This window comes from Narcine bancroftii, chromosome 2, assembly GCF_036971445.1.
Source record: "Narcine bancroftii isolate sNarBan1 chromosome 2, sNarBan1.hap1, whole genome shotgun sequence".
NCBI classification, from domain to species: domain Eukaryota; kingdom Metazoa; phylum Chordata; class Chondrichthyes; order Torpediniformes; family Narcinidae; genus Narcine; species Narcine bancroftii.
In genome coordinates, this window is record NC_091470.1 from 298,613,175 (window position 1) to 298,626,381 (window position 13,207).

Below are 13,207 nucleotides of genomic sequence, written 5' to 3' on the forward strand. Positions count from 1 at the left end.
GACCACTTTACTTGTCAGAGAGCTGGAGACACAGCATTGGCAAATAAAGGTCTGTTATCAAACTCATTTAATATTTGCACACTTCATAATCGATGGCTGACATGTATAGCATACAGTACAACTGAAATATTAATGCAGATTATTGGAAAATGGGACATATTAGCGCATTTACATCAATTAATAGATGCAAAACAAATTTTTCAAAGTTGTATATACATCATATGGAATAATTAAGAAAGCAGTTTTTCAAACTGAGATTTTCCCCAAAAATTCTTTCTTATGACAATGGATAAATCTTTTAAGGAAGAGACAAAGGGATTTCTCTGAACCCATTCTTTGCATATTCCTTTTGTATTTAGATTCTTCAGGCAAAACACTTATACAGGTAAAATTATTAATAATTGAAACATAAAAAATGTACAATAATTCAAACAGTTTTCACTGACAAGCAAAATCAATCTTTTTGATTGCAAAGTATTTAAAACTATACTCTGGCACAGAAGCATTCACCCAATTGTTCATCACTGATTTATACAATTACATTATCACAGAATGCAGGGCCATTGTACACTCTCAATAATGTTCAAAATAACAGTGGAAACAATTTTGTCAATCCTTTCTTGCAACTATTTACAATTAATTAGCTTATTGCATCCCCCGTTTATAGTTTTGCTCCACAATTAGTGTGACACTGTAGCTGAAGCACAACTTCCAATACTGAGGAATGTATTAGAGTCAGTTATCAAGACTGGCTTCAACTAGAACTTTGTCCAGCAGGTGATAATCCTTTCGAAGGTTTGTACTTCATTTCTATTCAGCTGAGATGTTTCCACTGAGTGTACAAATGGTGTGTGTCTGCATTTGCGTATTGGTTCCTGTAAATTTACATTGTTTTCTTGGCTTTCACACTGAGATAATCGTGATTCTTTTTCTAGCTAAAAATACAGGGACATATGCTCTATCGAATTACTCAACAGCCACAATCTCCAGGCTGGTGTTTTGGTGCAGTCACCTTTACTTAAGCTTTTTACGAATAGTATACATAGATAGTTAAAATTCCATTTCATTTCCCACGATGATACAATCCAGAATGGAAAGCTGCCAAGATTGTATTCAACATCTGCATAAAATTTAGTTCACAATATCACGATTATCCATTTAAAAAGTCACTTTCTAAGCATAGTTCACAATATATAAAAAACTCAACAAAATCACATTTTTTAAACTCTTACATAAATCAAATAGACTCATTTTGCATAATTTTGCAATTATGGTAACTAGAAAATGTGCATATTCATACTGCCAGCAAATAATGAATTTTGAATTCTTAACATGTATGAGAAGCCCAATTTTGGTAAGTTATGCTGGCAGATGAATTAGCACCATATTATTGAAGTAATAAGAAAACACCAATCATCATAACATGTCTTTGCCTCTCCAAGTTCATATACACTGATGCTCTTGGCAGCATATACATTAATGTACTGTGTGCATCAAAACCACCAATTGGCTTATGATATCGCCAGATGCAGCACCCAGAGGAAACTTTCTACTTACTGTTATCACACAAGCCTAGTTTCAGCCTCTGGTTTGGCAATGTGCTTCCTTAACAGAACAACGTAGCTTATCACAGAGTTGTTTCATACTCCAGTCGTTCTTCAATGAGGGCTTCATTCTTGTATTGGAGTTGAGGTGGCGAGGATGCACATTCAAAAGCAAGGATGGCCTTTCGCAGACTCCTGTCCAAAACATGTCTGTCCCAAGCTGGATACTTGTTCCTCAAAAGGTCAATTTTGATTACGGTTTCTTCTATCCGTGGAGTGCGTGAGGATGGTGTGGAGGGTGCAGTGGGTCTGACCTGAAAGACAGGCATACAACTATCCCTTTCTGGGAGTTTCTGTTCCCTGTTTTGAGTCACAGACCTCAAAGTATTTGCTGACACCTCTGCTGGTAAATTGAAAGTGGTCACGGTTTCCTTACAAGCACTGCTTGGCGACTGGCCAAATCTGGGTCCGTTTGGATGAAAAAAGGCATAATACATTAACATAAAGACAATTCCGGTCAAAAAGCTACTAAACACAACACAAAGCGCTGGTATGGCAAAAGCATCAGTTATCTGAGGTGCTCGGTACAAGTACCACAGAGCACTCAAGGCCGTGTTTTCCAAAAGAATTCCAAAGTAGTAGATAAACAGCCGACACCGAGTCCTTCCTTCTTTAACATTGAACCAGCTGAAAATATAGATTATTCCCACAACCATATCAAATACAATCTCCTCCCACTTGGATATGCAGAACTCTGTTTCACAATGAACGATCCAAAAGGTCATGATGCACCAATGTAAAACAATGAAGATCCCAAAATAGAGTTGGAAAACAGATGCAAACAAGGCAAATGTGATGACTCTGGCTGCAATGGTGAAGAAATGCCAACAGAACTGAATGATAACAGCCAGGTAGCTGATGGGTTTTTTATCATTTCTGGAGTCTCGAAGAGCTTTCTGGTAGGATGCCAAGGCCCAAGCCAATGATACCAAGGATGCTGCTGCTGTAAGGCCTGTAGAAAACATAGAAGCACATAAATGTTGAGTGAATTCAGATTATCAAAGGCCAGCCAATGTGTTTGTAAAATATGACAACTTGAGTTTAGAAAAATCTTTGCAAGAGCACTCAAAGTCATAGAGTCATGCAGTATGGAATTGGCCCTTGGCCCATCTCGTCTATGCCAATCAAGTTAGCATTCTGGGCTAGTTCAATTTGCCTACTATGGATCTATATCCTTCCAAGCCCTTCCTATTCATATATCTATTCAAATGCCTTTTGAACATTTTAAAGGTACCCACATCTATAGCTTCCTATGGTAGCTTGTTCCAGATATAGGCTACCTTCTGAGTGACAAATTTGCTCCTCAAGTCCCTCTTAAGTCTTTCCCCTCTCATATTAAACCTATTTCTTCTTGTTGTGGATTCATCTTCACTGGGAAATAGACTGTGAGCATTCACTTTATCCATGCTGCTTGTGATTTTATTAACCTCTGTAAGGTCAACCCTCAGTTTCCTAGGCTCTTGGGAATAAAGGCCCAGCCTGTCTAACCTTCCTCTATAACTCAAGGTCTTTAGTGCTGCTGAATCTCCTCTTCACCTCTTTTAATTTATAACTCCTACAGCTGGGTGACCATAAATGCATAAAATAATCCAAGTGTGGTCTCACCACTTTGTGCAGATGTATCCTGAGATCCCAACTTTTGAACTCAGTGTCCTGCACCATGAATGCAAGTGTGCCAAATGTTTTATTCACCACCCTTTTCATCAGATTCACTACTTTCTTGGAGCTATAGTCTCTGATCTACCAACTCTCCAGAGCCCTATCAATCACTGTGTAATCTTTACTTTTACACTTCACTCTTGTCAAAGTTAAATTCCATTTGCCACTCCTTAGCCCACCTTCCAACTGATCTAGATCATTTTGTAACTTGATATCCTTTCTCATTGCACTTCGCTACCAATTTGGGTGCCATCTGCAAATTTACTCATTTTACTTCTCGAACTATAACATTTATTTGAAAACATGATTTCTTTCTCTCTTTGCCTTTTCATAAACATTTCATTAAGAATTACTGCTTAGAAATTTGTCTCTGACTGGTAGCACTAAATGCATTATAATGCATTGTATCTGCCTCCACAATGGGCTTCTGCTGGCTCTTGTCAGACAAATATGCAGGCAGAGAACAATGTGTTGCTACTGTTACAATTCAGCACATGTAACATTATTGACAGTGAATTAATTTCTTGGCTGAATTTATTACTGTTTACCATCTGTTTTGTGACAGCTGATGAACACATTCACACCTTAATTTTAAATAAAACATGCCATATGTGGGTCCCAAGACAGGTGGTAAAAAATGAGGGTTGGCAACTTGGTATTCTATATAGAGAAACATAAAAAAAGGAGGAGGAACTCAGTAGGTCAGGCAGCAACCCTGGGTCAGTCAGCATTTTGGGTCAGGAGACTTTAGCAGGATTAATGTAGGAAGAGGTTATTATCAGGTGAGAGAAAAAAAAAGAATAAAAGGTCTAAATGGCTAGATAATTTTGCCAAAAGATTTCTCTCAGGCACTCCAAAATCCAAAGAATGAAGCAAAATTCAGAAGCAGGCAGCAACCAAAGGTGACCCCGCAAGAGTGTGGTGAAGGCTTAAGGTGTATGTAGTGTTAGGGTGACAGCTATGGAGCAATACAGTGCCTATGGATCTCCTAGCCCACAACCCATCAGCTGGAAAGCTAGATCTCAAGGGTAATCTGCTACTGCTTCTCCGTTCAACTCTTGGAAAAACATTTGAATTTGTTCCTGTGACGTTAGAGAGTTCTAAATATACTAATAACAAACCACTTTCCTGACAGATGTTCTGTTGCTTGCTCAAAAAATTGGGTTAAAGTCAGGTTAAAGCAGGAAGATGATACGGTATGTTAAAAGACTGCCCTTATCTTAATCACCTCTGTTATTTTCCCCGACCACATCGGCCTGTTATTGCCAGACCAGGGAATATGAAGGGAACAGAGCATTTAACTTTTTTTTAATATTAGGCATTTTGTTCAGTCTAAATTCTCTAACTTGCCTTGAATTCCCGATTCCAATGTTCTTGATTTATTTTTTGATTTAAAGTTTTGATAACAATTATTTATAGCAATTTGATGGACCTAAGAATATGTTCAGGGACGAGAATCAAGAATGAGATTTGAAAACATCAATTTCAGATGAAAATTGGGATAACATGCTTGATCTGTGTACGACATTGTTTAATACAATTTAAAGTTGTACATAGAATACATATGTCCAAAGTTAGATTATCTCGCTTTTATCCTGATGTTGATGCATTATATGACAAATGTAAAGTTTTTGAGGCCTCTCTGAATCATGTGTTTTTGGGGTGTCCAGAACTACAAGAATATTGAGAGCCATTCTTTAAAATTCTATCACAGATTCTTAGGATTAAATTAGAACCATATCCATTGCTTTGTTTGGTTATTCTCTAGAAGAGAGGATTTCCTTGAATTCAACTCAAAAGAGATTGGGATTTTGCAGCGTGTCATAGAAACCCAGTATTTCCTGGCCACTGTAGTGTCATCCATCACCTACCCATCAAAGCAGTCTTTACATTCTGGATCTAACCACTTTGACTGTGAACAAAAAAATACAGGTAGTTCAGAACAAGCCTTGCCCACCAAACTGCAGAAAAAATCTAAGAGCCAAGTTGGGCCTCTCAGGCTTATCCAGCTCTCAAATGCATCAAGCAATTAGAAGGCTTCTGAATCCTCTTACATTCAGAGAGATTAAAAACCATTCAAATCACAAACAAACGATTTTCTTTTAGATAGTGATTACCTACAATTTTTCTCCCTTACTGAACCTGCCCTAGACTTAACCTATATTGAGTCTCAAGATTCAAGATTCAATTTATTATCTTAGTAATAAAACTGTGTCACATTGCATGAAATTTCTTTTTACCTGCTGCAAGGCACACAGATTCCCCACCAGCAGGAATTTCCTAAGCACCTCTTACAGTTCTTACAGTCAGGCTTACAGTCAGAGAGAGAGAAGAAAAAGAGAATCCCCCCAGAGTCACCGACCAGTGTCAGTAGATTCACCTCCAGCGCTTCCTAGAATAAGTGCTGTGAACTCTTATGGAATTAATGTTCCTTCAGTGGAATTTGGTCAGCAAAAAGTTCAGGACTTTTCAGGAATCCCCAACCCACTACATTGTATGTCCCCAGTCCACTATGTTGTATCTACGATTGGGAAACTCTTGTCAAAATATAAAATATAAAACAAATTAGCAGATCAGATCGTTAAGATTCTGTGTGGTTTAAACCTACTGTGGTGATACTCCACAAGACTGTCTGTGACTGCCTGCACCAGTCTGCATTTCTACCTTCCTACTGCAGGGGGCAACTCACTGTACCTTCAGGGAGGTATCCTGGGAGGCTGGCTCCACTTATTCCCTGCCAATCACCGGCCCCATATAAAGGCTCACGCTGGCCCTTTTGTAATAGTAGAGTATGTGGAGCCAGACAGGATACTGGATGTTGTGTGAGTTTTAAGATAATTGAAGCCTGCATTACAGCCTTTGTAGTTTACTGCAATGCATCACACCCACTGAAGCAAGGAACACAGACCGCTGTAAACTGCTGATATTGCAGGAGATGCGTGGGAGGCCATCAGAGTGCTGCTGGAGAAGGCAGAAGCATGGAAAGCAGGCCAGCATCAGGGTTAAACTTAGAGTTAACCCCTTCAGACCTGCACTCCCTACGATCTTACTCTCAAAGATAAGATCGCTGGAGGAGAAAATGGATTACCTGATGTTGCATCTGAACCAGAGAGAACTGCAGGGTTGCTGTGCTCTGGTGATTACAGAATTGTGGCTCAAGGACACCATTCCAGACTCAGTGATCCAGGCGGATGGCCTTATCTCCTTCAGGACAGACACTGCTGCTTCTGGCAAGACTCGAGGAGGGGGGGAGGGGGTCTGTGCATTTCTAACAAGGAGAACTGGTGCACCAGTGTCTCCGTTGTTGCTCCCTCTAATTGACCACAAACAAACTAAGGAGCTGATTGTTGACCAGGCAGGGAAACCCAGAGGTATACAATTTAGTGATCATTGGGGGGGGGGGGGGCGATCAGAGGTGGAGAGAGTGAATAAAATTAGGTTCTTGGGAGTCACTATCTTGGAGGATCTTTCCTGGATCCAACGCACTAATGGGATTGTGACAAAATCACATCAGCACCTCTATTTTCTCAGGAGTTTGTGGAAGTTTGGTATGACAACAGAAACCCTGGCAAATTTCTACAGATGTGTGGTGGAAAGTGGTGATCGGCTGCATCACAGCCTGGGATGGGTATACCAATATTCTTGAGCATTAAGCCCTGAAAAAGGTAGTGGACACAGCCCAGGATATCACAGGCAAAACCTACCCCCCTATCGAGAACATCTAAGGAGGAACTCTGCCATCAGAGAACAGCAGCAACCATGAAGGATCCACACCACCCAGCACACACCCTGTTCTCATTGCTGCCATCAGGAAAGAAGTAAAGGTGCCACAAGGTTCAGGAACAGCTGCTATCCCTCCACCATCAGGCTCCTCAATGACAAACTCTATCACAGACTCATTTAAGGACTCTTACTTGTGCACATTATTTATTTTTTAAATTCTCTTTGTCTTACATAGTCAATTTGTTTACATTTGTTATCTGTTTACAGTTCTTTAGATATACACTGTGTACAATTTTTTTTGGTCTACTAATAAGTGGTAATTCTGCCTCCCCTGCAGAAGAAGAATCTCAGCGTTGTATGTGATGCCATGAATGTACTCTGACAATAAATCTGAATCTAATCTATTATCTCGTGACAAACATGAAGAAATGAGAGCACAGAAGAATAATGATTACATCAGTTAATCCAAAACCTCATGTCCCATCTCATCTCTAAAAGCAAGGTGGGAGGTTTAAGTCTAATATTGAGAGGTGAAACTTCACAAGTTAAGGAGCAGAAGCAGGCCATTAGGCCCATCAAGTGTGTTCCGTGACTCTTCACTAAGATGAATTATGCTCACACCTCGTTCCAATTTTCAGCCCTTTCCCCATATCCCTTGATACCTTTACTAATGAGATATGGATATAGAGAGGCCATGTTGAATACGTTGACTGCTGTAGATCAGGTTGGACAAGGAACATGTGAAACTCTGCCTCTCCTGGAGAGTTTGTTTATGATCCTGGTGGAAGTGAGGGTAGAAATGTAGGGACAAGTCTTATACTAATCCAATTGCAGCAGGAAGTGCCTAATGGGGTGAAAAGATGGGTGTAGAGGGAAGAGCAGACCAAGGAGATGGAAGTCATAAAGAGAGTGATTACTGCTAAAAGTGTGGAAAGGGATGGGTGAAGGGGGTAGGGTGTAAGATGTGGCTGGTAGTAAGATCACACTGGCAGAATTGTTGAAGAATGATGTGCCAGCTGGTGGAGTGAGATGTGATAACCAAAGGAACTCTCCGTTGTTCTGTCTGGCAGGGGATGAGCTGAGAGCAGATGTGTGTGAGCTACGGGAAATGCGAGTTTTTAAAAAACCACTAATAGCAGAGTTAAAGCCAGTTTTTTTTTGAAGAGAGGACACTTACGAAGTCCTAAAGTAGAAGGTCTCATTCTGAGAACAGATGTGGCTCCAAAGGTGGAACTGGGAGATAGGGATAGCATCTTTATAAGAAATGGGGTGAGAGGCGGGCATGTTGTGTGATGACGTGGGGTTAGACTGATAATCCCTGCTCTTCTTAAAAAAGTTGAGAAAAATTGACAAAAATGACTATAAAAGTTACAGAAAATATAAGAAAGAACTGTCTGAAGAAACATAGAAGGATAAAGGCCTTACTGTAGTACAAGAAATCAAGCAAGAAAAGGAAGAGAGGCCTACCTTAAGAAAGGATCCTGTTCATAAGGTAGAATCCAAAGGAGAGAGGCCAGAAGCCGGGGAGACCTTGGACACTGCTGCGCAAGGTCTCCCCTGACAATGGCTGTTGACATCAGGTGAAGAATTGACTCTGCACATGAGCAGAGCACAAAAAAAGGATGGAAGTTTTAAAAAAAAGATTCCAGACACCCACAGCTCCAGTGATCAAGAAGAAGACCTGGAAAAGCAAAGAAAAGAACAAAAACGACCTACAATCAAGAAAAAAAGTAGAAAAAGGTGCAGAAGCTTCTTTATCTTCTGGTGAACTAAAGCAAATGTTAGATTTTTTTTGACAATCCATGGAAGTGTTAACCGATGAAGTAAGGAAGAATGGTGATAAGATGGAAAAATTAATTCAACAGGAGGACACTAGATTTGAAATAATGGATGGAAAAATTAAAGGGAATGAATGCGAGATTCAAAATCTTCAAGATCAAATAAAGAAAGTACAAGCATTAGCAACTGCTAAGCATGATCAGTTAATGCAAAAAAATTGACGTTTTGGAAAATTTTAGTAGATGGAATAATAATAGGAAGATTGTTGGACTTAAAGAAGGTGATGAGGGTCAAGATTTGAAATTTTTTTCGCAACAATGGATATCAGAATCTTTGGGTCAGGCTGCATTTCGAGGGGATTTGGAGGTAGAATGAGCCCATAGGGCACTGAGACCTAAACTTCAGCCTGACCAAAGGTTCCATCTAATACTTGTCAAATTCCTTCGATATGAAGTAAGAGAGAAGATATTAGTGATGGCAGCGAAACAAGCTAAAGAAACACAATCACCTTTGATTTTTAATGGAAATAAGATTTTCTTTTATCCAATACAAGTTTTGATTTGTTGAAAATGAGAAAAGAATTTAATCCGGTTAAAGATGTATTGTGGAAAAAAGGCTATGCCTTTGCTTTGAGATATCCAGCTGTTTTGAAAGTATTCATCCCGGGAGGGAGGAATAGATTTCTTACTGAACCTAATGAAGCAAAGGTATATGCTGATTCACTGCCTGTTAAAGATCAGCAGATAGTTGTGAATACTTGAATTTATTATATAATTGAGAGGTTTTGCTGTAGCTGAAAATACATTGAGTTTCGAGACAGTTTAAAGGGGGAGGAAGGTTTAACATATATTGTGAGTGATCTAATATATTGAATAAGATTAATGGATTTAAAAGTCTATTGATAAGATTATAGTAAGGGATGGTATGATGTTTCCAGTGAGCTAGTGGGGAATGTGATGCTGACCACTATGGAACCATGGGCACTAATGCAACTTGTTTTGCCTCCCCTACAGATCAGGGTAATAGGGACACCTTAACATTATGTGTCTCTGGGGGTTTTCCTTATCTTTTTTCTCTTCTTTTCCTTTCTTATCTTTTCTTTTTTTTTTGGTTTTTATTCTGGACTGTTTATATACATAAGACACTATATGGTTTGGATGGTTTGGAGGGGAAGGTTGGATGAATATAGGTTTAATTTTGATGTCTAATGGCAGGGAAATTGTCATTTATTAGTACTAATATTAATGGAATTCAGAATCCAATAAAGAAAAAAAGGTTATTGAACTATACGAAAAACATTAAAATAGATGTGTCTTTTATACAGGAAACTCATTTAACAGAAATAGAACATATTAAAATAAAGAGAGATTGGATTGGAGGGGTATTCTCTTCTTCATTTAATTCTAAAGCTAGAGGAGTAGTGATATTAATAAATAAAAGTTTACCAATTGAAATATTGGATGTAATGATTGATAAAGTGGGGAGTCATGTGATGTTTTAGAAAGTCATGTTTTACTTTGTAAAATATATATTGAATATTGGATCCCATAAATACAATTATCTAAAAGAAAAGAAAAAAAATCCCTAAAACTAAAACTAAATACCCCTCCCTCTAATAAAGGTTACAAGAAAAATCCAAAGATGAATCAAGTAGTGACCTCTAGAACTCAGACCGAACAGCCCTAGAGCATCCATATCGCTTAAAAATTCCAATTATGATAGTATTCTATAAATGGGCCCCATACCTTTACAAACTAACTTTTTATTTTTAATAATATACCTAATTTTCTCTGAGTTTAGATATGACATTACATCGTGCAATATTGTGCATAAGTCAGTGAGAGTTTATCTTTGCATTTCATTAAAACTGCTTGTCTGGCTATCAATGAGCTAAAAGCTAACACTTTCACTTTGCTGATAAAAGTTTATCCGGTTCATGTTAAAAAAACAAACAGGGCAGTTAAACAGCATGGATCATTGACAAAGTATGAAAAATATTCTACCAATATCTTCTTAATTTAGGACACTCCCAAAACATATGAATCAGTGTGGCTTCAAAAATTTTACACTTTTCACAAAATGGATCAACATCTGCATATAAACGGGATAATTTGAGTTTAGACATGTGTATTCTGTTTACCACTTAAATTGTAATACACAGTGTCTTGCACAAAATGAAGATTCATTGATCCTCATCTGAAAAAGTTATATTAAGATCACGCCATTGGGACTAATCTTAAATCCAATAAATCACTATATCAGTCCACTGTGAGCAAATTATAGATCAAAAAGTACATCATGAATTTTCCACTTTAACACAGGACCAAACTGAATGTAGAAATTGGAGTTCAGTCCATTTAATTTATATGGAGTATAGTATAATTGATGTAAAAAATTATATTGTACCATTTGATATCTAACATTAATTGTATTTGTTACACTCTCTCGGCAGAACTTTGATCAAAGTTCTTCTTGAATTTCCATATTTTGGTCTTTTTCCCATCTTTGTTTTGATTTATATAATTCTTTTTCCCCCACAGTATCTTGTAATTTTATATACATATTAGTAATAAATTTCTAATTAATGTATCTGTAATTAAATATTCAAATTGACTTTGTTCTGGGAGTCTTAAATTCACACCTAATTTCCCTTTTAAATATGATTTAAGCTGATAATATGAAAAAAATTGTATTATTTTGTATTTCATACTTCTCTTTCATTTGTTCAAAAGTCATAAAGAAGGAATTTAAAAAACAATTGTTTATCTTTTGTATACCTTTACTGTTCCAAGTATCATATAAAGAATTATTGAAAGTAAAAAGATTAAATTGATTTTGTTTGAACATCTTCTTAGATAGTTGGTAATTCCTCTTTCCATATGGATTCCGTTACGTACCTTAAGCAAATGCTTTAAAATTGGTACTTCTGTTTTCTTTTTCAATAACTCATTGTTCCATTTATATAAAAAATACTATGGCTTAATTTCTCCTATTTTATTCATTTTAACTAACTCAACATGCAAGTTTACCTGCAGGCTATCTTGCATGGGTTCTCCCAGGACCCTTTGTATCTGGGTATTTTCAATTGTCTCTAAATTTAAAAGATAGTTTGCCTGTTTAGTTTTTCTATCAATGTGCATGACTATACCCTTTCTGACATTTTATTTCATTTTCCATTTCTCTGCCGTTATCTTAATTTGTCTAAGTCCTTCTGCAGCCTCCCTGTTTCCTCAACACTACAAGTACATTCGTATCATCTGCAAACTTGGCAACAAAGCCATTCATTCCTTAATCCAAATCATTAATATATAACATACAAAGAAGCAGCCCAACAACAAACCCTAATGTGGAACACCACTATCAACTAACAGTCAATCAGAATATGATCCCAATCAGCCAATGCTCTACCCACACTACTCTTTCCTGTTATACGATGGACTTTTACCTTATTAAGTAGCCTCACGTTTACCCCCTCTTAAAGGCCTTCTGAAAATCCAAATGCACAGCATCCACTGTATCCTTTATCTAACCTGCTTGCCACTTCTTTAATAGAAAGGAAGCCATTGCTTTTTACCTTTAAAAGCTCAAAGTCTATTGGAGCAATATCAAATGTTGAGTATTTTTACAGTTTCCAAATCTCAACATAAACACACAGGCCCTGAAAGTTGATGACATTACTGTCAATGCAACCATAGATAACGATATATGAAACATTTAAAGCAAGTGCATATAGATCTGCAGGAAAGATTAATGACATGTTAAACCTTAATATTCCAAATTGGATGTTAGATCTATTTGAGGAACACCTACTAAAATTGATGCAGAAATTCAAGAAAGGTTGATTGATCTTCAGAGTTCAATCAATTTAAAAAAGATTTTTGGGTTAGAGTGATCTGCAGAATAGATTTCCAAAACTATGGGAGAAGGCCAAAATATTTCTCATTGCATTTCCCTCAATACACTTAGTTTAATATAGATTCAGCAAGGTTGTTTCCTTGAATCCAGGAAAAGACTTGATATAACAATAAGAGGGACCTTCCACTATCTCTCTTCAATTTGGAACCTGACATCAAAACCTTGCTCAGGAACATCGAGCTCAAGGATCTCACTAAATTTTTCATTTTATAAGAATTATTTTTAAATTCTATTTATTATATTGGCACATCCTCAAATTTATGCTTAACATTCCCTCATGACTCATTGTACTCTAAGAAACTTTAATTTTTTTTTTCTCATATGTTTTCTTCTTTTTTACATGTTCAACGAGAATGATTTCCTATTTGTCTGTTTATTCTGAATTCACAAGCCACAGTAGTTATACTCAAACTAAAAGCCTTGTTTGCTTTTCACCTCATGTAATATAAATATTTTAATGTTTTCTTTATGAAGTCGGTAGGAGAGAAGTATGGAAGAAACCAACTGATCTTGACTGCTTCAGAGGG

The 13,207-nt window shown here is 37.3% G+C and overlaps 1 protein-coding gene across 3 annotated transcripts in view; it reads right to left on the reverse strand.

The window, feature by feature from the left end:
- Positions 1 to 1,627: 1,627 nt before the first annotated feature.
- xkr4 (XK related 4) overlaps positions 1,628 to 13,207 on the reverse strand; it is a 233,081-nt gene continuing 221,501 nt past the window's right edge. For 2 of the 3 annotated variants that reach the window (XM_069915426.1, XM_069915425.1), the window contains one exon: positions 1,628 to 2,556. In XM_069915426.1, the coding sequence (XP_069771527.1) occupies positions 1,628 to 2,556 (929 nt within the window). The remainder of the gene's footprint in view (positions 2,557 to 13,207) is intronic. The other variant, XM_069915427.1, reaches the window with a different exon arrangement.